General features: G+C 42.5%; 2 protein-coding genes across 3 annotated transcripts; one reads left to right on the plus strand and one right to left on the minus strand.

The window, feature by feature from the left end:
* The first annotated feature begins 1339 nt into the window (after positions 1-1339).
* Positions 1340-2512, plus strand: LOC110075926 (noggin-1-like). Its single transcript, XM_020787628.3, has one exon. The coding sequence runs from the start codon at positions 1481-1483 to the stop codon at positions 2285-2287; it is 807 nt and encodes a 268-aa protein (XP_020643287.3). The 5' UTR covers positions 1340-1480; the 3' UTR covers positions 2288-2512.
* A 6195-nt stretch (positions 2513-8707) lies between these two features.
* On the minus strand, positions 8708-22379 carry GCAT (glycine C-acetyltransferase). Of its 2 annotated transcripts, XR_002300037.3 has the most exons (10): positions 22113-22379; positions 19007-19137; positions 18376-18477; positions 16450-16596; positions 16129-16283; positions 15162-15244; positions 14143-14314; positions 10824-10945; positions 9976-10087; positions 9360-9497 (listed from the first exon to the last, which is right to left on the minus strand). XR_002300037.3 is itself a non-coding variant. In XM_020787702.3 (9 exons), the coding sequence occupies exons 1-9, from the start codon at positions 22315-22317 to the stop codon at positions 9346-9348; spliced, it is 1269 nt and encodes a 422-aa protein (XP_020643361.3). In that variant the 5' UTR covers positions 22318-22375; the 3' UTR covers positions 8708-9345. The 2 variants fall into 2 exon arrangements, 1 of the variants encoding a protein (XP_020643361.3); XM_020787702.3 differs by lacking the exon at positions 9976-10087 and having other exon boundaries at positions 8708-9497; positions 22113-22375.
* Positions 22380-23914: the final 1535 nt, after the last annotated feature.

Below are 23914 nucleotides of genomic sequence, written 5' to 3' on the forward strand. Positions count from 1 at the left end.
TTGTAAGATTAGCACACTTGTACAAAAAAACCCTCTCTCAAATGTGCACTGTGAAAATCATACCCCTCAATGCGAGGAGAATAAAAATCAGGGTCTTGTTTAGCATGCAGGGATGAACCAAGTCACAGTTTATACCCCCATATTTATTAGGACCAATTAAAATTCCACAAAGGTTTCCAGAATTCTTCACCCAACTATGTGGTTCCCCCCCCCAAAAAAAGAAAGAAAAGAAAAGAAAGAAAAAGAAAGCACAGAAAATCAGAAATTTCACCAGGCGTTATAGCAATGAGGTCTGCCAATAAACTTAGTCCCAAAATGGAGATTGCTGTGTCATTGGTGTGTGTGAAATAATCACACACACCAATGTGTGTGCAGGAATCATAAAAATACATCCAGAGAGGGACTAGAAGTAGTGTGTCTCTGTCACTGAATGCATAAGGTTTGCCCAGAGCTCTGCCTGGATATGATTATATGGGGTGGGCATCTCTGACAGCTCTAGGGGCAGTTTTAGTTAGTGTTTTACGTGCAACCTCTCATGCTGTTTTAATTTGTTCTCCTGGGAAAGACTTATCTGAGCTTATGTGGTTATCTGTTCTAAACTAACCTATCATTCCTTTCAGCCTTTAATTTCAAAGAAAGTCCCACCACCAGTCTGCCAAGTGCTCTTTCCGGGATTGGTGACATTTGTTTGTTTGCTGTTGATTTGTTCAGTTGGTTGCTAAGGATGTATGGAGTAAAGAAAGCAGCATACACAAGTTTGCAATTTCAAGTAACTGTAAGAAATATTTTTAAAAATTATTTTCCCAACAAATGTCTCAGAGTGAGTTATTGAAACTTTAAGTGTCAGTTATTGAGAAAGGGGTGGACTCTGGGGAACTTATAGCTATTCTTCTCTGTGAATCTATGTGCTTCTACTAAGTTGGCTATGGTATTTTGCACATTGCAGTAAATATTGTTCTTTTAAGCACTGGGAAAGTATGCTGGCACTTTTGTTCCTACTTTTTTGTCCCTAGCCTTCCCATTCCTAGATCATGACCTCTGAGAACATCTCCAGCACTGAATTTAGCCTTCAGGTTGAATTTGTGTATATTATCTCTAAACACTGAACCATAAAACCTTCTGAATGCCCTTAGGCCTATCAGACTGATCCACCTTACAGAGTTGTTGGGAACTTAAAGTAGGGAGAGCAATCTTGAGCTCATTGGAGGAAAGGCAAGGTGTAAATGTAGCAAAATAAAGCATAACACAACTGGATTGTAAAGTAGGCCATTTCCATTTCCATCTCCTTTTCTTTTCTTGACATCACTGAGAATAGCCAGGCTGACTGATTTAACTGCCTGCAATCAGGGGAAAGGGAATCCAGCAAACTCTCGGCCAAAGGGTTCTGGTGATAAGGAAAGTGGGTGGAGGAAAGCAGCCCACAGGGTCACATTTGCTGCTGTTAAGAGAGGCACAAGTCTTGAAGGAACAGTGGCAAGTCATGGATATCAGAGTGCTTTTAGTCAGTATGCTGCTTCTGGAACCTCGGTGCCAGAGATGTCCTCAAGCTGGCGCAGTTTCCTTTTCTCAAAGAGGAGAGTTTACTCCCAGTGAAGATGCTGTGCCATCTAGTCAGATCAGCAAGATCAGCCAGACCGGTCTTGATCTCCACCTCATTCGGAGTAAACTGGGCGCTCAAGCAAAGCCCTACAGCCTGTCACTCTCCCCTGATGACTACCACCACTATCTACCCAAACCCAAGCGCCTGCGTACCTCCCGGCTGATGAAACTGCTGGGCTCTTCCTATGACCCTTTCTGGATGTCCATTGAGGAACCTCAAGATCAGAATGCAAGCCTAGAAGGACTGGGCACCCTGAACCAGGAGCTGGCTGAACATACGATGCAATTTCAGAAGAAGCTCTTTCAGGAGACAGAGGGATTAGATCTTTCAGGACTGCTGACGTCTGAGAACAGGATTCCTCACAACCTAAGTCAAACCATCATTCATCACTTCCAGCAGTGGTTAGTGGATACTGCTACTTGCCACCTGACCTCTTCCTGGGTGGATATGGGATCCATTTTCTGGCCCCGCTGGATTCGTCATACAGACTGTGACCTTACTTATGGTGGATGTTCTTGGCCTCGAGGCATGACTTGCAAGCCCGCCAAGGTGACCCACATCAGACTCTTGGCGTGGCATTGTTGGATAAACAGGGACCAGTCTCAGAGTCCTGGGAGGTCCCTTCAACAATGCAGTTGGAGACAAATCCCTTATCCTGTTGTGGCTGCATGCAAATGTACCTGCTGATCAAAATATGGTATGGGGTGATTCTGAAGGGTTTTTGCTGTCATTTCCTAATCAGCTGAACACTGAAGCTCAAGAGGAAGAAGGAATAGTCTCATGGTATGTGATCTAAAGGGCAACGATAGCACAAGATGATAGGCAATGACGCTCTCATCGTGGTGTGCCTTGGCGAGGTCTCCACAGCAACAAGACAAAGCCAGAATCAGCAGCACATCTAAAGGCGAAAAAGGAAAGGGAATGAACTGTAGGCATCAACATCTTTTGCAGACTGCGAAGAAGCATACTGGTAACTTGGCAGCAGAAACTTTACCTTTTCAATGTTGTTGAGAGGAAAGATGCAGACGTGTAATTGTTACTAAGGTGCAAATCTACCGTTTGTGTGAAGAAATAAAGGATCTTAACAAGTATTTTGGCTAACAAACCATGCTGATTCTCCTACCCCACCTTGAGCCAAAACAGTTGAAATGATTTACTCCGCCTTAGATGGTGGTGGTGATGGGGGAGGGGGGGCTTTTGGTCCTCTAGATATTTGGCAAATACAAAATAAATATTCTATAAAAAAGTAAAATAAAAAACATTGTGCCACCTTAAAAGCTAACTGCTAGTTTTTAATGTGAGCTTTTGTGGACAAGTCCACTTCCTCAGATTTGTCCATGAAAGCTTACATTAAAATATAGCAGTTAGTCTTGGAGGTGTCACAAGAAAAAAAAATAAAGAAGACAAAAATGTTGTTTTTGCCTGACGTACTAGCATAGACTTAACTTAGTTACCTCTTCTAAGGCTAGACATCTGGGACTATGATTCCCCTAAAGCTGGGGTGGGCAATTAATTTTATAGGGGGGCCACATGAAAAATCTGAACTGTGTTCGGGGGCCAAAACAACTTTACTTAAAAATAAAATGAAACAGTGATGTTATGATTGTTTTTATTTTAAACTTGTTAATCTTCACAAATACTAAAGAGGGTTTTTTTGCGGTATGTTAAAGATAACTGATCAACAAGCTATAAACGGTTTTGATGTTCAACTTGTTCAGTGAGAGAAATCCAGACTGTCTTGGGCTTGAACACCGGACTGGAGCGACGACCGGCGGGCCGTATGTGGCCCTCGGGCCGCACTTTGCCCAGGTCTGCCCTAAACCCTAACAACCGGCCAAGCTGGGTGGGGGTGTTGAGAATTGTAGGCCAAAGCATCTCAAAATCCAAAAGTTTCCCAACTTGCCTTAAATGTAGAGACACTGGCACAATCCAACTGGGTGGGGTTTTTTGTTGTTGTTCAGGTGTCATGGAAGTGAATGGAGATGGGCACTGGGACCTGTACAAGAGGCTCATGTCCATAGTTCATGCAGTTGATGGCCTTCTCATTGTAGACTTGCAGGGCTGCTACAAAGACAAGACAATCTGTTCTGTTCACTTTGACCTAAGTCCTTGGTACGCCACAGCTGCTACTTGGTTGCATTTTCTTTTTTGTAACATGAGATCTTAAATTGCATTTAATGGAGCTGAGCTAGTTGCCTACCTTTGTAATGTCTAGATTAGCCTTCCTCACTCTGAAATTCTTCAGATGCGTTGGTCTATAACTCCATGAGTGAGAGCTGTAGACCAATGAAAATTGATTAGAAATATAAATGTTGAGTAATATTTCTAAAGTGCAACTAGGGCACTGCCTTGATCTAATTTGTCCTCATCACTCCCAGGGTGTCAGTTGTTTCCCATGTTACAAAGACAAAAGGTAAAGATGGGAGCAGCTCCCTTAACTCCTTATATTTCAACATTGGGGTAAGAATCAGACAGGAGATTCGTAATTAAGAATGTAGCAGTTTTGTGATGCAGTGGCAGGAGCAGAAAATGATTGAATTGGTCTAGCAGCAGAGAACAAAACATGTCACACAGAAGGGCTGGAACTCCAAGAGTAAAGAATTGCACAGGATGGACCAAACACTTTATGTCTGTGTTCCAGGCAAGATAAGGAACACATGGCTCATTGTGGTGCATTATGTCCTATGGCAAGGCACAGGCTACACATGAATGTTGCTGGTTAAATTACAAATTTCTCATCCTGCAACATTCTACACATTATGAATGCTCAGAAATCAGAAGCGAGCTGTGATCCCTGTGCAAATGTGGATATCAAGATCAATAGCAACTATATTATTACCGGTAATCCATTTTTTCTCCCACTAAATTTTTAATAATGCAGCCCTTTTCCTTTCCCAGCATGCATCTTGCTATTACCCAAAGCTGCAGTCTGATACTAACTCAACTGCCAAGAAGGAAGGAGTACAGAGAAAATATGTGATGAAAATAAAATATTTGGAAGTAAAAAATAGCAAGGGACCACTGAACGAAAGAAGCCAGATTTTAAAGCCAAACAACATTTGTTTATGTGTGTTCACGTACACAAAGAAACAGTTAATTTTTGTAGGATTTTATCTCATGCAGGAATAACAATGTTTTTATTTTTAGTGAGGAGTAATCCTGGCTGGATAGCTCAGTGGTTTAGGTATCTCACTGCAGAACCAGTGGTTGGGAGTTTGATTCCTCACTATGCCTCTGAGGAGAAGAGCCAACCTGTGTGGCCTTGGGCAAGCTTCACAGTCCCAAGATGCCACCAGAAGAAGGGAATGTTAAACCAGTTGTGAGTATTTTCTACCTAGAAAACCCTGGAAAGAGTAACCATAAATCAGAATCAACTTGAAGACATGCCATTATTATATTAATAGTGTTGCTTGCTATTAGGGTCATGGTGCTGCTCACTGAGAGGAAGTTAAGATTTGCTAAAGCCATGGTTCTCGAATTCTTGAAACAGCTTCTTCTTGTTAAAAAAAAATTCTAGTTTTGGGGAGGCTCACACAAACAGTCTTACAAAAATTTGTATAGAGTGGGAGTATGCAAGACAGCATTTCATGCAGATGAATTTATGTCAGAGAATCTGTGGGTTGGGAAACTGATGTAACAAATGCACCACGGAAGAAACAAGAAATGTACTATTTGAACTCTTCTTGAAGCTTCAGACAGATTGGCATCCTAATAAGAGAGAACAAAAGCAACGGTCCTGGGGCACCTCACTGGAGAACAGAGCTTGGAAAAATTGCTTGGTTGGATTACAATTCCCAGAATCTCCATGGCTGGGGGATTCTGGGAGCTGTAGTCTAACAAAGCAATTTTTCCAAGCTCTGTAGGTAGGGCAGTGGTACTCATCCAGTGGTATCTATACAGAATACATAGATGGGACACAGATAATTACTAAGAACTCTCTCTCTTTCAGTCTACATATCCTCTTGCAAGTATGATGTGCCATCTCTTCCGAATCCTAACTGCCAAGAATTTGTGACTTTTTGGCAGGCTAGTTGGCTGGATAGTTCAGAGAGGGGGTGTATCAAGCCAGGGATTGGGAATTTTATTCTTGTTTCTACAAAACCAATTGAAAGTCTTATGCACCTTAAAGACTAACGAGTCTTATTGGACATATACTTCAATGGTCTGCAAGCTGCTGCATTAGAGGATGAAACTGGCTACAATCCATGAGAGTTTATGCCAGATAAAGACTTGTTGGTTTTAAGGTTGTTGTAGGATTCTTTGTTATTCTTGTTTAGATTATTTGTGTTTGCAAATAGGAACAAAGAATCACTTTTGTCCTTATATCACAATTTATCTTCAGTTTTTTCTTTCTAAATTGCACTAATTTAGACCAGCAAGAAAAAGGACTCTTTCCACTCACCTGGTTCTCAGCTGATAAGAGGACATTCCAGCATCCTCAAGATTTCCTCCCTGCATGGATCTTTGTACCCAGTTTCCTAATCCGTTGTGCTTCACCAAATGGTCCATGGTATAGTTTGTAAACATGAGCATTAAAGTACACAGATATCCAGGACTGCTTATCCAAGAATCCCTGGGCACCTGCCAGTTGCTGGAAATTACATGAGATGCTTCTAAGGTGGCCACATCTGTGGTGGACCAGTCTCCACCTCTTTGCGTTCTCCCATACACCTTGTTTCAACAGGGAACTGCTTGCACATATGACACACCACAATAGTGTATTGGCATGTGTATTATTCCCCAGAGGGAGTAAGTAATTCTCACTCTTCCATAGATGTTGTGGGGGTTATATTTTATTTAATTAAAATAATTTTACCCTACTTTTCAGCTCACCTTAGCTTATCTTTCCTCACTACAGTGAGGGAAAAGCTTATTCATATAGGACTGAAAAAAAAGCATTCCATCCCTCTCCCCCTCGAAGTGGGAGGGGGAGAGAAAGTCAGACCACTGAACACTGAAATGCAAATCCAACATGTTGTCACAGCTTGGCTTTTGCAGATTCTTCAGCCTGTGTGTCGAAGAGCCGCACAACTGGATTGTTACAAGTGTGCCCCCTAGTGATCAGGCTGCAACCAATGGTTTCCATAAAGGCAAACCTCCATTTTTGGTGTTTCAAAAGATGTTTTTTGACTTTTTTATTTTATTTATTTATTCTATTTATATCCCGCCTATCTGGTCATTATGACAACTCTAGGCAGCTATTTCCTCGTTAGATCCATTCTGGGGAGTCAAACAATGTAAAACAGGGAATATAATCCCCACCACAAGCTGCGCCTCAATCTATCAGAAGCTCATCACGACAACACTGGGCTTTTCTAGAGAGGAAGATCTCCACAATGCCTCAAGCGGTGGTGCTTTTAGCAAAGGAAGCAAAACGTGTGGCCCACATCTTGTTTTCTGACTTGAGCCTATCCTCTTGCTGGTCTCCAGGCATATCTGCTGCAAATGTCTGTTTCGGAAAGCTACAATAAGTTCACATTGCATCTTTGGGAAGAGATTTATAATGATATTTAAGTGTATTCTCCTGGAAGCTTACATCCTACAACTGAGGGCATTTGACTTTGTATGGTGTACCTTATTAAAAGATCATATTCCCTACTGTGCTTCCTTGACAGGGTCTGGGCATGATGATCCACAGTCCCTACTGTCTAGCTTTGCAGTTTTAACATTATTTATTATCATTGTCCTATCTTATTCATTCCCAGAAATGTATGATTTGATATTAGTAAAACATATATTGTCACTGCTTTCTTAAAGCTATAACACATGAAGGTCATGTAACTTTGCTCATATTTTTGCATTTCAAGATCTAGGATCATCGGATGATATTATCTATTGAGTGAAGATGCGGATGTAAGGGTAGATACACACACCCGAGTGCTCTTGAGATAAGAGGAACAATGGATGATAGGCTTCCCTCCTCCCTCAGACAGTTATCCTCAGACAGACAGCAGCACTACACAGCGGCTGATCTTGAAATAAACAGCACTTACTGCCAACTACAGTGTGTGACCAATTGTGCATAAACTATACTGTCACAGTGAGATGACGTACTCCAGTACACTACACTGTATTGTACCAAAGGGAGTCATTTTGCTTCTTGAGAAAAAGTGCACTTCTGGCTACTTGCAATCTTGTTCAGCCCACCTATATATATAATTTTTAAAGGAAAGTTAAGATGATAGATTAAGATTTGCTAGAATAGGCATTCTGTGCCAAGAACCAACATATAAACCTGTGTATTGTGATTATGAAAGCCTGTACTAAACAACAGAAAGGCTGAAATCCTGTTGTGTGGCTCTGCGTGGCAAATGGTGCTGATATCATTAGTGTCAAGTTGCAGCTGATTAAAGGTTTCCTTGGGCAATTTCAGGAGATTGTGATTTCATCCACTGTGTACAAGTTACATGCCCCATTAAATAATCTTTAATCAGTGGTGATTTGCAACTGATACAACATAATGTCTGCTGTACATGCAGAGCTGCTCAACAGGATTTCAGGAAATAAATCATATAAACTAGCCACTGGAAAAGAAAGGGGTGAATAAAATAGGAAACAAGATTGGGAGGACTTAGCTGAACCATGTGCAAAAATATTGTTATAATATGCTGTCAAGTTATAAGACAAACTGTGTTCAACAGATCTAGATTCCCAAGCCACTGTGCACAGCATCGCCATTTGGAAAATCAGGTAATGCCTCTTGGGCACCTGCATTCAGAAAGAGGAACAAAACCAATTTTTATGCCTGGGTTACCTTGAAGGAACCAGTTTAAAAGCCCATCTTTTTCATTTTCATATCTATTTCTGTTCCCAACGTGTAGAAAGAAACAAAACAATAAAAATGTATGAACCAGAAAGGAAGCAGATGTTTCTCATTGATGGTTTGTGGCAAATTTAAAGAGCCTTTGGCTCTCCAATAATATGAAACCATAACTTCCATCACCCTAGAACCACTGCCCATGTTTGGGGGGGCACATCAACAAGAGCTGGAGAGTTGCAGATTCTCTATGCCTGCTTTCAGGTTCTTTCAGAACACATCTCAAGCCAAGAGCATTATCAGTCTGTGTCAACAGATACCTGGTAGGTATAAAAATGATTCTTTGAGACTGAGGTCAACATTATCTTTATTACTCTGTCCTCCTCCAGGCACTGTGGTTATTGTGATCTTTCCTTAGTAGATATAGAATATACGCAATATGCATCAGAGCAGAGCTTGGAAAAGGTTCTCTCTTTTTTGACTACAGTTCCCAGAACCCCCCAGTCTGCATGGCCAACAGCAATGCTGACTGAAAATTCTGGGAACTGTAATCTAAAAAAAGAGGAGCTTTTCTGACCTTTGTTCAAGTCACTCTTAGAAAGAGGACTGGAAGTGATGAGAGGGTTTGGCAACCGTGGTGTGCACACGTCTTTGAGCCCACTATCATATCTTCCGGAATTAGATTTTAATCTAGACAAAAGCCTGTTTTGACCAGTGGTAAAAGCAGGGTTTGGAAAAGTTACTTGCTTGAGCTACAACTCCCCAAAGCCAAGAACCTCCACAGGCACTGGACATGATGGATGAAGGGTTCTGCTAGTTGAAGTCCAAGCAAGCAGGGTGTTTTTTTCTTTCAAACTCAGGGTGAAAATGTGAAGAACATTCCAAGCTCCAGACGACAGACTCCACCTTCCACTCCTTGAAATGTTGCCTTTTGGGTTCAGTTTTCTGAAAGGCATCTTGTGGCACAGAGTCCACGCGCTCCAGTCCTTCAAGGCAAGGCTCCATGTTTTCGCCCCACTTCAGTGAAGGCCTCCACACAACGATCAATATCCTCCTCAGTATGTACAGCTGAGATCTGCACCCGGATACGAGCTTTTCCTTTGGGCACCACAGGGTAGCTGAATCCAATGACATAGATACCTGTTTGGTGAGAAATGGAAGCTGTTGCTGTTTTCTACATTTCTTAATTTGTTATATTTACAGCCTGCTCCTCCTTCCACTGAATCCAATGTGGCATATATGGCCCTCCTCCTTCCCTCTTTCATCCTGTTTTACTGCATCCTCTAATAAGAGATTCCCTCACAGCTCCGTAGAGGGCAATCTTGTCTTCAGAAAGCCAACTTCCATGATGGCCGCAAGCCAGCATCACCTGCATTCCCCTGGGATCTTGCCTGGATTCTAAAGCAGGCTCAAGAGGTTGATGATGCCTGACATGATCCAGGAGGTGCATTATTATTACACTACAAAGGAATCTAGCATGTATCTCTAAAATTACACTTTTATGGGACAATTCACTGAACAATACAAGACATCAAGAAGTGTCTTGGAAGGAGTAAAAAGCAATGTCTGGTTAGTCATGTAGCTTTATGCCAGTGTGCATATAAATGTGATGTTGTACCTCAAGTAAAGAGGCTGGAGATGTTACTTTTTGCTATTTAGGATTGGCAACACAGCCTCATCTCCATTTTATGTCTTCCCCCAATCCTGAAAGGTGTTCCTTCTCTTTGCTACTACAGAAAAAGGAAGTCATAAAACAAGACACTGGTTACCCTTAAGAGAGTAATTTTTTTTTTGAAACAAAATGCCGGCTCTTCATGTGCCTTGGTTACAAGCAGATCTGTGCTCCCAGGTATCTCCAGGAGGTGCCAGCGTGCTTTATAAATGGTTTGTTTCCAAAGGGGAGAAGACACTCCGAAAAGTAAACAGTGCTTTCCAATGACAATCAAGCAATGGCTTGGGTCCAAGCTATCTCAAGGATATTGTCCTGAAATACTGTATTTTAATAGTCTTTTATTGTATCCCGCCTCGGGTCCTTTTTAAAGAGAAAGGCAGGGTAAAATATTTTAAATAAATAAATAAAAACAGTCAAGGGCAGGGAATCCCTGGGGACATTTGTGTTGGGGATACTATTTGTTTTGCCTTAAACTGAGCCTTTTTTTTATTACTCTTGCTTTACATTCAATCAAATGGAGGTGGGAGTACAGTCATTCTGACTGTGACAGCTCTCCAGCAAAAGGAACTAAATGGAATTTTCCTCCCAGCTCAAAACTGAAGCCATTTCCCCCCAAATCTAGGGTACAAAAGGAATGCTGAGTTACAACTCCCATAACCATCCAGCATAGCAGGAAGGCACCAAGTTGAAGAAAGCTTCTTAACCCATCCTAAAGCTGTCCGGGCCCTGGCAGCTGCATTTAAGGACAAAAAGATCACAGTCTATGTGAATCTCCTCTATCCCTACATTGGTACCTCTTTTCAGCATATCATCAGCCATCACTGAAGCTAACCGGGCATCACCCAACATCACAGGACAAATAGGGTGATTGTTGCCAGAAATAGTGAATCCAGCTGCTGCCATCTTGCTTCGGAACCTGTAAGGAAGAGGAAAGGGATCATAGTAGTTTATCTCTGTTACACTTATATCTTACATTACTTAAGTTAGACAAAGGATGTGTCCCTGACTCTTGCGCTCCTGACTTTATCTGCAAACCAACCCTGGGAAGCAGGTCAGGCTGAAAGAGAGAGGGTGGCCCAAAGTCAACCACACAAGTTTCATAATTCAGCAATGACTAGAATGGGGTTTTCTAAGTCCCAATCCAACACTCTAGCCACTGCCCCACATCCTTTTCTCTAAGCTCATAGACCTGGTACCACTACAGATCCATTCAGTTCTTCAAAACACAAACAAACAACAAAACACCTCAAGCTTATGAATGTGGGATATTGTGTTTCTGTACCCAGAATTCAAAATGCCAGGAAACAGCCCAATATGGGTCCACAATAGTGTGCTTGAGTTGCCACAGCAGGAAAAAGGATGACAAGCTTTTCATAGTAAAGGGGAGTCTGAATACTGACACCACCAATGGCAGCAGTCAAGATGGTCCATGGGATACCCGCCTGTATCCCATCATTCACAAAGTGATACCATGCAAGGGAAAATCTCATAAGCAGATTATTTCTTTCATCAGTTACCATTTTGCATCCAAAGCCGAATCAATTGCCAGGGCTGTCAAGTATAAATGATAACGAGCAGAAGAGGGTATCCTGCAGACGATCTTGACTGCTGCCATTGGTGTTGGCAACATTTAGGCTGCCTTTGCTATCCAAAGCTTGGCATCCTTTTTCTTGCTGGCAACATGGGCACCATATTGTGCAACAGTATTGGGCCATTTCCTAGTACTGTAGTTTGAATTGTGGGTACAGAAGCAGAATATCCCATGTTCATAAACCTTTTTTTTAAAAGAATTGAATTTCCTGGCTTTTTTAATTGGAAACTTTAATATATGTACATTACACCCAAATACCAAAAGAAACTTCCCTCATGTAGAATTACCCAGTGCTAGAGTATTCCAGATGATGAAGACACCTGTACTATGGCTGCTAGGAGAGGACAGACAGAAACAAGAACAGGTGGGATGTGGCTCACGTCCCTCTGTGCCAAAATATTTGAAGGGCTCTTCTGGGTTTAATGAAATGGTGAAGCAAAGGTGTAAGTAGGCCCAACACATACAATGCAGAAACATAAACACCCTTTAACCTCTTGGGTAAACTAATGTTGCCATGCCCGCTCTGCAGAATGAAGACTAGGAACCTATGTTCCAATTTCCAAACCCTTTCCTTGAGTTAGGCAAGCTGAGGAAGAAAAGCTATATCGAGCCAAAAGCTCTATGGCCATGTTGTGTGCATGTTTTCCAAAAGATGTCCCTTTGCCTTTTGAAATAAAATTTTTAAAAAGGGAGAAGTTAGCAAAGATTGCTAACTTAGTTGGCAAAGATTGTCACTGGAAATCAAGGTCAAAATCATCCATACTATGTAAAAGAAAGACAGTAAAGAAAAGACAGGGATAAAAATCAGCTCATTTGAAATGTAGTGTGGGAGGAGATCCATACAAATACAAAAGACAGCCAAAAAGCAGAAAATGGGTGCTCAATCAAGTCAGGTCTGAAGAAAGAGTAAGCTAAGCCTATCCCGCCATACACACGTACATGATGGAAATACAGATGTGACCAGAATAGACTACAGTATATTGCTGGGTGGAGCTGCAGGAAAAGAGGAAGACCTAACAAGAAAAGGGTTGAAACAACAAAAGAAGCTATAACTGCTAGTTTGCAAGATCAAAGCAAAATTTAATGGAAAAGACAATACTGCCAGGAAGGGAGCAGTAGGAAAAGAAAACAACCTAACATGAGATGTTGTTGGTTTGCAAAGTCTCAGTGAGCCGTTAATGACAGGACATTCTGGAAGTCAGTAACTCATATAGTCACCAGTCACCAGAAATGATTTGATGGCATATAGCATCTTTGAAGTTTTTTCTTAATTACCAAACAATGGTATAGTGACAAGATTAGTGCAATAGGCATCAAGACTTTGCTAACATTGGATAACACCACAAAGCGAAAAACAGCAATTTCACAGCTTATAATGAGCAAGCTTCTGAATATTCTCTATTTTAAAAAAATAATTTTACACCAGAAATACAATCTCTTTTTATTGTCTGTTTGGCCAGGAAGGAGTTCAAAAAATTCTCCTCCTAAGGTCATTTAATTTTGTTCTGATTGGATGAGTCAAATGTTCCTATCTCCCTTCCTGTCTCTTAAGCTGATACAATGTTTATTTAGAACCTTAGTATTAACAACCGGTTTATTAAAGTTAGCTTTTTCTCCTTATAATCTCAATGCTACAGCCCCTGAAGCCTGAATTCCAAATTTAAAAAAAAAAGGGGGGGGGAATGGGACTAACCACTCTCTTTCAAGCAAGTAAGCAAGTTTGCTCAATATATTTGATATGTTTTAATTTTGCAAACAAAAAAGGCTAGCAGTGTGGGGTAAAGCAGTTTTATTTTTAAAAAATCACAGTTTGAAAACTCTTTGCCCAAACATCCCCACATTTGGCCCAGAGCAAGAGCAAACTATTGGCAACATTTGTGCCAAATTTGGTGTTTATACAAATACCAGCTTCAAAGTTATAATTTTCTTGTCCAGGGTACTCCCATTTTTAGAACTGCCTTATGGAATGCTGATTTGCTGTGTTGCAAAATATCTATTGTTGTACTCTCAAGCAGCCATAATACAGGTACCAGCTCTTCTCCTCTCAAGTTTCTCTAAGGAAAAGCAATTGTGATCCATTTTATTTCCGTTCTTGTTTGTGCCACAGAAACACCTGCTGGGAGAAAATATCCCTAGATAGTGGTTGTATAAAGCAGTCAGCTGATAAGTGCTAATAGCTATGTAATCAAAATGAAGCCAGTGAGAATCAAGAAAAATATCTCAGCAAGTTGAGTTGTGCCAAGCCTCTCAAAGGTATAAAAAGGGTGCATGGAAAGACACTGCTAAATAGAACCCTGAAGGGGACTTTGTTACAATATATTGCTGGAGCTTTGCTTTAAAAAGTTTCTGGCTTTTAAAATTACATAGATGTGTGAGTCTGCATCAATGAAATTAAGATCAAGAGAGAACAAGAGAGTAATAAATATATGTATCATGTTTTTCAAGCCATGTCAGTGGATCATTTGATTATGAGAAGGAACATAATGTTGTTTGATTTTTAAAAAAATAATCCCTGCGCTTACTGTGCAGTCTTGGCAGCCATGGACTGTGCAATTACGTTGCTCTCCATGAGGAGATCCAGAGCCTTGGAGGCACAACCCACCACAGCTGGAGGCAAGCTGTTGGAAAAGAGGTACGGCCGGGATCGTTGGCGCAGTAGATCTATAAGTGCTTTCGGGCCAGTTGTGTAGCCACCTGCAAAGCAAAGAAACTTATCATTCTAGGGACGCCTGCAACGCTTGTGGCCCACTAATGTATTGGTGGCCTGCCAATTATTAGTAGATAGTCTCTGCCCTCTTTTTTGCAGCCTAGCCATAGGACCTTGTTTGAAGATCCTAATGAACAGTTGGAGAAAAAGAGAACAGATGGGCAGCACACTAGGTGGGCAGTACAGAAATGCGATCAATCATTCAAGAAGATTCCAAGGGACTATAATTTTAGTGAGACATGGTAGCGCTGTGGGTTAAACCGCAGAAACCTCTGTGCTGCAGGGTCAGAAGACCAGCAGATGTAAGATCGAATCCACGCAACGGAGTGAGCGCCCATCGCTTGTCCCAGCACCTGCCAACCTAGCAGTTCAAAAGCATGTAAATGCCAGTAGATAAATAGGTACCACCTCAGTGGGAAGGTAACACCGTTCCGTGTCTAGTCATGCGGGCCACATGACAGTGGAAACTGTCTTCAGACAAGTGCTGGCTCTATGGTGTGGAAACGTGGATGAGCACCATGCCCTAGAGTTGGACACGACTGGACTAAATGTCAAGGGGAAACCTTTACCTATAATTCCAGAATCCCCTGGCTAGCAGGGTCAGTAGCTGAAGAACTACCGTATACAAGGGTAGAGAAGATTCTGGAAATATATCTATGACAAAAGGTCCTTTATAGTTGAAAAGAGAAGCAAGGCATGCATTATTAGGAGAAAAATAAAACAGTATGTATTTTGTTTTATTTTTATACTGCCCAATGAGTACAAATGGAGCACTAATTCTAGTCGTGCATTTCCCCCCAACATTTTAACTAGCTCACAAGTTAGAGGCTTTACCTGCTGCTCCTCCAAGTGCCTTTCCAAGTGTTGAATTAATTATAGTGACTTTATCCATGACTCCTAAGAGCTCATCAGTGCCCCTGCACATACAGAATAGTCATATTAGCCCAGGCTGCTCACACAAAGGAATCTTATCACAAATATTATGATGATTCTACCCCCTCTCACCTATCCCATGCAGCCGTACTACTTCCCTGGTGGTCCAAAAGCAGGAACAGGATAAATGTGGCAATCCAACGAGCAGAAGCTGTTGTATCAGTGACACACTAACCAGCATTACATTTTAAAGAAATATTGGGCAAAATCCCCCACCCCCAGCAAATTCTCCCCAGGCACCTAGAGACACCAAAATCACAGAGAAGTTTCCCATGACTCTCCCCTACAATATTTCCCAGTTTGGTAAAGACTAGGCATCCCCAAGCCACCTACTAAAGGGTATTTTCCTGGGGGGACTCACTTTGTGGGTGTACAACTTGGACGTGTGAAACCCAAAAACAAACTGAAAAACATGTCAGAACTCGCTGATTCATCAATTCATATTTGTACAAATCAATGCCCCTCAACAAATATGAATCAATGATTTTTTTAAAGCAATTTTTGATTCACTGATTCTTGGGCTTATAATACAGCCCCCAAGGGACCTAGAGACACAAAAAACACGGAGAGGCTTCCTCTGACACCCCTCCACACACCTAGCAAGTTTGGTGACATTTGGGTTTCAGAGTTCTGAGTTATACACCCACAAAATGCCCCCCCGGAAAGTGCCCTTTAGCAGCATTTTTAAGGGGAAAATAGTAAATTCGTTATTCATGATTCGTCAACCTTGATGAATCAGAACTCAAAATGAATCACCATTTTTCTGATTCGTGCCCATCCCTAGTTCTCACTAATTACTCTCAATAATCATTACCAAAAATCCTTTAAATCAGAGAATCAGACAAGGGAGAATGGTCAGATATCTTACCGACCATTGGGGCCAAGGAATCCAGTGGCATGACATTCATCCACAAAAACAATGGCATTGTATTTCTGAGCAAGGTTACAGATTTCTTTCAAGGGGGCAATGTCACCATCCATGGAGAAAGCACCATCAGTAGCCACCATCCGCAGACGATATTTCTGTGGCAGGAGATACAAAGCAGGAAACGGCTTGATACAGCAAAGTGAACTAGAGAACATTGCTCATGATGAGGAAAGGAAGAAGGGCACCTTGAAAATCATTGTTCTAACCTTGTTTTAGAGCCACATGCTACTTACCAACCAAGGAGCTACAACACTTACTGACCTGTGCATCCTGCAGCTTTGCTTCCAGATCCTGCATGTCCATGTGTCTGTATCGATATTTATTGGCCTTACATAACCGGATCCCATCAATGATGGAGGCATGATTCAGTTCATCTGAGAGTATTGCATCTTCAGGAGTCAGCAGTGCCTGTAAGCAACAAAAAGAGTGAGCACACATGCAGCAAACGTATCTCTATATGTAGCACTTAGTGACTGAGATTGGATTGTCCCCTGAACCCATCCAAATGAACAGGCTTCTTTACAGAAGGTCTAGAGGTAACACCACATGTAAGTTGGAATTAATTTAACACGTTCCAGTATTTATCTTATCATAAGAAGAACACTGCTGGATTATCTGTCTATACTACAATTTTGTTCACAGATAGTTCAATGAGCTGCTAATGGGAAGCCCATCAGCTGGATGTGCGTACAACTACACCTTTAGTCTTGTTTTCCCTAGGAATCAATACACAAAGGCTATATAGTAAGGCCCCATCTGCGGAATCACTATCTATTATCTGCTGTCTGAAAATACTAAATAAAAAAAACCCAGAAATGTGTATTTGTATGTATTGCCATGGTGTTTTTACCAGAACTTGTCACAACAGGAAGCCAGAGACCATGCAATAAATATATAGCATTAAATACTTTCATACCTGTTGGCATCCATAGGGGGGTGTCTTGGAACTGATCCCCCTCAGATAATATCATCCTACTGTATAGCCAGCCTGACTGGTAGCCGCAGATGATGCCAAATTCCAGGAATTTATCTAGGCAACTGCTAAAGCCATCCAAATTGGCATCTATTGTTGTGATGTAAAGGATTTCCACAGCTTAGCAATGTGCTGTATGAACTTCATTCTCTTAGTAGTTCTGCCTCCCACGATTGAGGCATATCAATTAAGGGTATTCTGAACGTCTAGTGTACTTATTTTCCTTACACCTAACCTCTAGATATAAAGTCTGTGGCAATTACAGTAATCTCTCTGTTCTTTTTCTTAATACCTTTGTGCATGCATGCAAACGCATACCTGAAAAATGAGGAATCTTGTGTTTGATGAAGTGCAATTTATAGATTAAAATAATAGATGCATATTATTTGATTGCCTTTAAGGTGACTCAGGATTCTTCACTGTCATTTCTGCTGCCTTAAGTGAAGATGCCTACCCTTCTGAAGGTTAATGAAAAGATAATTACTTAGAGATGTTAACTGGCCACCCTCACTGAGAACAGTTTTGTGCTCTGTTACTTTAAATGTGTTTTTAGTATTGATTTTTTTTTGTTGCTATTTTTAATATGATACTTGTTTAATTCTTTTTTGTACATGTATTGGTTTTAGCTCTTCATATATTTTAATGATGTGAGCTGTCTTTGGTCCTTTTGAGGAGAAAGGTGACGTCCTAGAGTGGTCCATCAGTCCAGATAGGAGGGGTATAAATCAAACAAATAAATTAAAAAATAAATAAAATAATATTACAGTGGTGCCTCGCACAGCGAGGTTAATTCGTTCCGGATTAACCCTCGCTGTGTGAAAGCATGGTTGAACGGGGCAAGAAAAGCCCATTGAAACGCATTAAACATGGTTTAATGCGTTCCAATTGGACCGAATACTCACAGTTCAACGATGCTTCCCTATGGCCAGCAGCCATTTTCGCGCCCTCCCCTCGCTTTACGAGGGCGTGAAAACGCTGCACGCGGCCATTTGGGGGCGTCCGGCGGCCATTTTGTAGCCGTCAAACAGCTGATTGGTGGGTGGCAAAGCGAAGGTCGGTAAGCGAACCGCTTACCGACCTTCGCTCTGCAATTTTCACCCTATGCAGGCACCGTTTTGCGATCGCATTTGCACCCGTTGTGCGAGACACCACTGTATTTTAAATAAATAAATAATAAAATAATTGATGCTTTTGGTATCCATACACATACAAACCTCAAAGATTCCTGCATTGGCATCAAAGCAGCTGGCATAGAGAATGGCATCTTCTCGCTGGTGGAAATGAGCAATTTTCTCCTCCAGATTCTTGTGAATATCCTGTACAGTTGGAGAAAGCATCAGATAGGGTTCCAATCACTATTAATAGTGTTAACACAGAGAGGTAGGAGAGACGATAAGATTAAGTAGGATTTTAAATCATCTTGGTTTCTTAGTGGTTTCTTCTTTATATAGAAGCAGAATAAAACTCTGCAACATAGCCAGATAACTTACATCTATGGTTATTCTGTTTTATTTCTTCTAGATTTGACTGAATTTCAATTTTTCCTTCATGCAGAAATTTGAATTTCCTTCCTTTTTTGATTGCAAGTCTTTTGCTTTACAATTACACTTGGTGGGCTTTTCACTTTAAAAATGATTCTAAGATTCCCCCCCCCATTGTTTTCTAAAATAACAACAATTTTAATCAAGAAAGCTAGCAATCCCCATATATTTGCATTGTTAATATTAGGGTTTGAAAAATTTACTTTTTCTCAGAGTTGTAGCCCAAAAAAGTAACAATTCCAAGCTCACAGACAGAGAAACAAAATAGGAATTCTTAGTATTCCACAGTTCTGCTCCTTCTTACTTGGGTTCCACAGATGAAGCGGACAGAACTGAGGCCAGCTCCATACTTCTTCAGGGCCTCAAGTCCAGAATGGATCACATCAGGATGACTGGAGAGTCCTAGGTAATTGTTAGCACAGAAATTCAGGATATCTGCAATAGCAATAACAACAATGGTAGAAGGAAAATGTGAGTAATGCATACATCAGGCTTATCTATTTACTGAACACCTATATAGTTCTTGCTTTCATTCCAGGAATACGGGAAGCTGTATATACCACCAGATCATTTCCATAATGTCTATCTTACTGCCACCTACTCAGAATGGCAGTGGCTCCAAGGATCTCTGACACATTACTTTTTTAAAAACATAGAAGTTGAAAAGGTTACTATTTTTGGACCATAGCTCCAAAAAAAAACCCTACCTACTATAGCCAGTGGTGTAGATTTTGGAAGTTATAATGCCACACCCCAAAGTAACATTTTAGGGTGCAGATGCTACATAACTATGGAGATGCCAGGAACTGTGAGGCCCCCAAAGTGGAGGCCTTAGTGGGAGTGCCGTCGTCGAGAAGAGAACCCTACACACGCAGACATCCCCACCTCCGTCCCCAACGCGTCGGGAAGAGAAAGGCGTGGAGACCCCAGATTGGGAACAAGAGGTCGCCGAACCCCTTACCTTGAATAAGGGGGTAGATACGCAAGATTTGGAGGCAACTATGAAAGGGTCAACCCTTACCCCGGGGAATCTTTGGCGGGAAGGAGGAGGAAGGAGATTGAGGCAGCAGCGAGAGATATAAGAGGGAAGCCGGCGGAGATACCAGGGGGATGGGAGTGGATATGGATGGAGGATCCTTGGACCCACAAGTGGGAGCAGGTCCGAGTCCCCCATGAAGAGGCGGAGAAGCGCCGTCAACTTGGGCTGAAGCCTCGCCCTTCGTATTGGGGTGAGACCGAGGCCAAAGAGTGGAGGAGAAAGCTCCGGGAAGAAAGGGAAGCGGTTGCTCGAGAGCTAGAACGAAAGAAGCAATGGCATATAGCCGAATTGAGGAAGCTGGGGGGTAACCCGGCCCCTGGGGAGTTGAAGGAGGAGACGGGTCGTCCTGGGGTGAGTGGAGCGGGGACGAAGAGACTATTCCGTTGATCTCGCTGGAAGAAGAACTGGACCCTGGGCAGGGGACTGTGCCGTTATTAACAGGACCTTGGAACCCAGAGACAACCAACCCTTTTATAAATGGTTTATGGACCCCGTTGAAGCCGAGTAACATGTTGCACGAATCTTTGAACCCCTTTTAAGGAGTGAACCCTGTTGGAGTTGATGTTGCAATAAATACTGAACCCTTTGATTTACCTCAACCGACTCGTCCTTTATTTGGAGAACAGACAGCCCCGAAAACTGAACCCTCACAGGAACTAACCTGGAAATTTTCCATACACAAGCAGTGTGTTCTAATGTTCATCTGTTGCATTCTTCCCTACCAAGGCTGCCAACCTTTTGATTTCACAGCATTCTGTTTCCTGGGTGGTCTTCTGGTGCCAGGATATGGAGCCCAGGACAGGGCAGAGCCTTAAAAAGTTACTTTGCAAACTGCCAGAATGCCCCAGTATTCCTGGCACTGATTATGTACAGCTTCTGCAGACTCAAAAAAACTTTGCCATGGTGATTAGTACCATGTACGTGGCAATGTGATTTTAAATCATGTCAACAAATCCGTGAGCCAAAGGACTAAAACAAACACAGAGTATTGAGGTCAGAAACATGGACATTTTCCAGGTAATACAGAGAACATATCCTAAGCTTCTATCTATTATAGTAGTCTACTATACATTAAAATACTGTATACAGTATTGGTTTATTCTTACATCTGTGGTTCATATAATAGGGTAATACTGAATGTGACCTATCTTCATATTGAAACAACAGTTTCAAGAGCAGTTGTTAGCTGAGTTTTGTAAAAAAAGATGTAAATGGTGGGATTCAAAAAATAGGCTTTTACATTCTTTGTTTCATAAATACAGTATAGTAGTGCAGTAAGTAGCCTTACACCTTTATAGGTGGAACAATCCAAGTTGTTATCACTCTCCTGGGTATGTAAATATTTCCCTTCTCTTCTCTTCTCTATTCCCACCCTGTCTCTATGTAGTTACTTTTCTTTCTTGAAGTGGAAAAGCATTTTGTGCAGGTTTTATTAGGTACACTGCCTACCCATGGGATTCTGTCTTCTGTTTTAAACCCTTCATCCATCCCATCACTCCAAGGACACTTAACTCCCTGGTGGTTTGTTTTGGCTCGCAAGTCTTATTTGATACCTTGTGTAGATAACTGTGGGCCTGCAAATGTTTGGGATCTATAGTTTCCAGCAGCTCCAGCTGGCATAGCCCATAGCAAAAGACTATGGGAACTGCAGTGAAAAAAATATTTGGAGGTACACAGTTGCTCTCATCATCCTACACTTAAAGCTATCTCACATGAGACACAGAGGCATGCTTAGAAGATCAGATTTTTAAACAGTATCCTCACAGTCCATTAGATTTCTAATTATTGCAGAACTTCTATGGATATTCTTTTAGTTCTGCAAAGTTGCTGTGGAATCGCCTCATTATGTCAATAAATGATACCAGGGCAATGGTTGCCAACCTTTTTCAAGCTGCAACTCCCTTTTACGTATAATAGCCAAGCAACCTGCAACACACACACTGCATTAAAAAAATCATTTTCAATGGGGTAAAGTCACCCCTTCTCAGAAAGTAGAGGCTTCTTTCTTCCCCAAAGGGCGTGTTTCCCGTACATACACATACACGCTAATTTTAATATCCCACTCCGAAACGACAGGGAAGAAACTATTTAACAAGGGCTACAACACCTATAAGGCAGTCCGCGACTGCCCTGAAACCCCTTTTCCCAAGAGCCCCAGATTGGGAACACTGGGATATAGAGAAAGGTAGGTCTACGTTTAGAAAACCCAAACTCTCTCCTTTAAGGGCGTGTGCCCACATTCCACACGTGCAACTTCCAGTTTTCCTAACTCCCGTGTTCGACTTTGTTCTTTAATAATAGTTTGCCGCGTCCTCTGAACGCGGGCGCGATCCTCGTTTAAGCCGGACAACACCCACACCCGCCGCCCGACCTCCTCGGTTGCCTTCGACGTGAATGTGCGGCCCTTGCTTGGAGGTGATGACCCGCTCGGTCTTCCAGGTGCCGGCGCCTCGGATCCCCTCGAGCTCGCCTTCCAAGACGTGTTGCAGCTGGGCCAAGGCGGACTGGGCCCGCCCGCAGGAGCTGCTGCCTCGCCCCAGAGGCAAAGCGGATCGTAAAAGCCGCTGACACCACATCGCCGCCGCCCCGCTCAGCTCCGCATCCAAGTTGGGAAAGAAAGAGAGAGAAGCCAGGACGGAACCAGGTGGAAAGAGGCGTCGGCCGAGGGAGCCAATGGGAAAGCAGGCAGGGCATTCGCCGAGTGGCCAATCAGCGGCGGAGTTTATTTAAAGGGAGAGAGAGTAAAAAAAAATGCTGACGAGGAAGGCGCGATCTGGCGAAGTCAGCAAAGTGGGCGGCGCTGAGGGGAAGCCTGGGAGTGCCCGGGGGGGGGGGGCTGGGCGAAGAAGGCCAGATGGAGGAGCCCAAGAGGGGACGGGTTTCCCAGCCCTTCTGGCAGCTGTTCAAACCTGTCAGTCGGAGTACCTCCCGCTTCCTTTGTTAGCTAGACAGCTTACTGAAGGCAGAGTTTGCAAAAAGTTGTTCTTTGGGATTCCAGCTTCCCCCAGCCACCAACCAGGCAGTCGTATTCCTTGAGGGCTTCTGGGAACTGTAGTCCTAAAAAGTATTCCCCCCCCCCGGCCCCCAAGCTCGAGCTACATGTCTCCGCTGTTTGGAAACAGCTAGAAATGTCCTCATGGCTTTTGTCAGGGCCTCTTCTGGTGGGAAGAGTTTTCCCTTTCCTTTTTGACAGTTTTTGTGAGGGAATGGAAGGAGTCCTGCGAAAGAGTGTAGCCTCTTCGGAGTGTGTTTTAGGGTACCGGCTGTTAAGGTGCTACATTCAATATGCCAGCAAGTTTTGAAAACTCAACAGTGGCCAGAGGACTGGAAAAGATCAGTCTACATCCCAATCCCAAAGAAAGGCAGTGCCAAAGAATGCTCCAACTACCGCACAATTGCACTCATTTCACACGCTAGCAAGGTTATGCTCAAAATCCTACAAGGTAGGCTTCAGCAGTACGTTGACCAAGAACTCCCAGAAGTACAAGCGGGATTCCGAAGGGGCAGAGGAACTCGAGACCAAATTGCTAACATGCGCTGGATCATGGAGAAAGCCAGAGAGTTCCAGAAAAACATCTACTTCTGCTTCATTGATTATGCAAAAGCCTTTGACTGTGTGGACCACAGGAAACTATGGCAAGTCCTAAAAGAAATGGGCGTGCCTGACCACCTTATCCATCTCCTGAGAAACCTATATGTGGGACAGGAAGCAACAGTTAGAACTGGATATGGAACAATTGATTGGTTCAAAATTGGGAAAGGAGTACGACAAGGCTGTATATTGTCCCCCGGCTTATTTAATTTATATGCAGAATACATCATGCGGAAGGCTGGACTGGAGGAATCCCAAGCTGGAATTAAGATTGCCGGAAAAAATATCAACAACCTCCGATATGCAGATGATACCACTCTGATGGCAAAAAAGTGAGGAGGAACTAAAGAACCTTGTAATGAGGGTGAAAGAGGAGAATGCAAAAAACAGTCTGAAACTCAACATCAAAAAAACTAAGATCATGGCCACTGGTCCCATCACCTCCTGGCAAATAGAAGGGGAAGATATGGAAGCAGTGACAGATGTTACCTTCTTGGGCTCCATAATCACTGCAGATGGAGACAGCAGCCACGAAATTAAAAGACGCCTGCTTCTTGGGAGGAAAGCGATGACAAACCTTG

Source organism: Pogona vitticeps, chromosome 5 (genome assembly GCF_051106095.1).
Source record: "Pogona vitticeps strain Pit_001003342236 chromosome 5, PviZW2.1, whole genome shotgun sequence".
NCBI lineage: Eukaryota > Metazoa > Chordata > Lepidosauria > Squamata > Agamidae > Pogona > Pogona vitticeps.

Excerpts from the sequence above, each read along its gene's own strand:
- LOC110075926 (XM_020787628.3), top strand. The coding sequence starts at position 1,481 with ATGGATATCAGAGTGCTTTTAGTCAGTATGCTGCTTCTGGAACCTCGG.
- GCAT (XM_020787702.3), bottom strand. The coding sequence starts at position 22,317 with ATGTGGTGTCAGCGGCTTTTACGATCCGCTTTGCCTCTGGGGCGAGGC. Across the intron at positions 18,478-19,006 it reads GCTTCATCTGTGGAACCCAA|GATATTCACAAGAATCTGGA; the intron begins GTAAGAAGGAGC and ends CCAACTGTACAG. Across the intron at positions 10,946-14,142 it reads ATGGCTGCCAAGACTGCACA|GTTCCGAAGCAAGATGGCAG; the intron begins GTAAGCGCAGGG and ends TCTTCCTTACAG.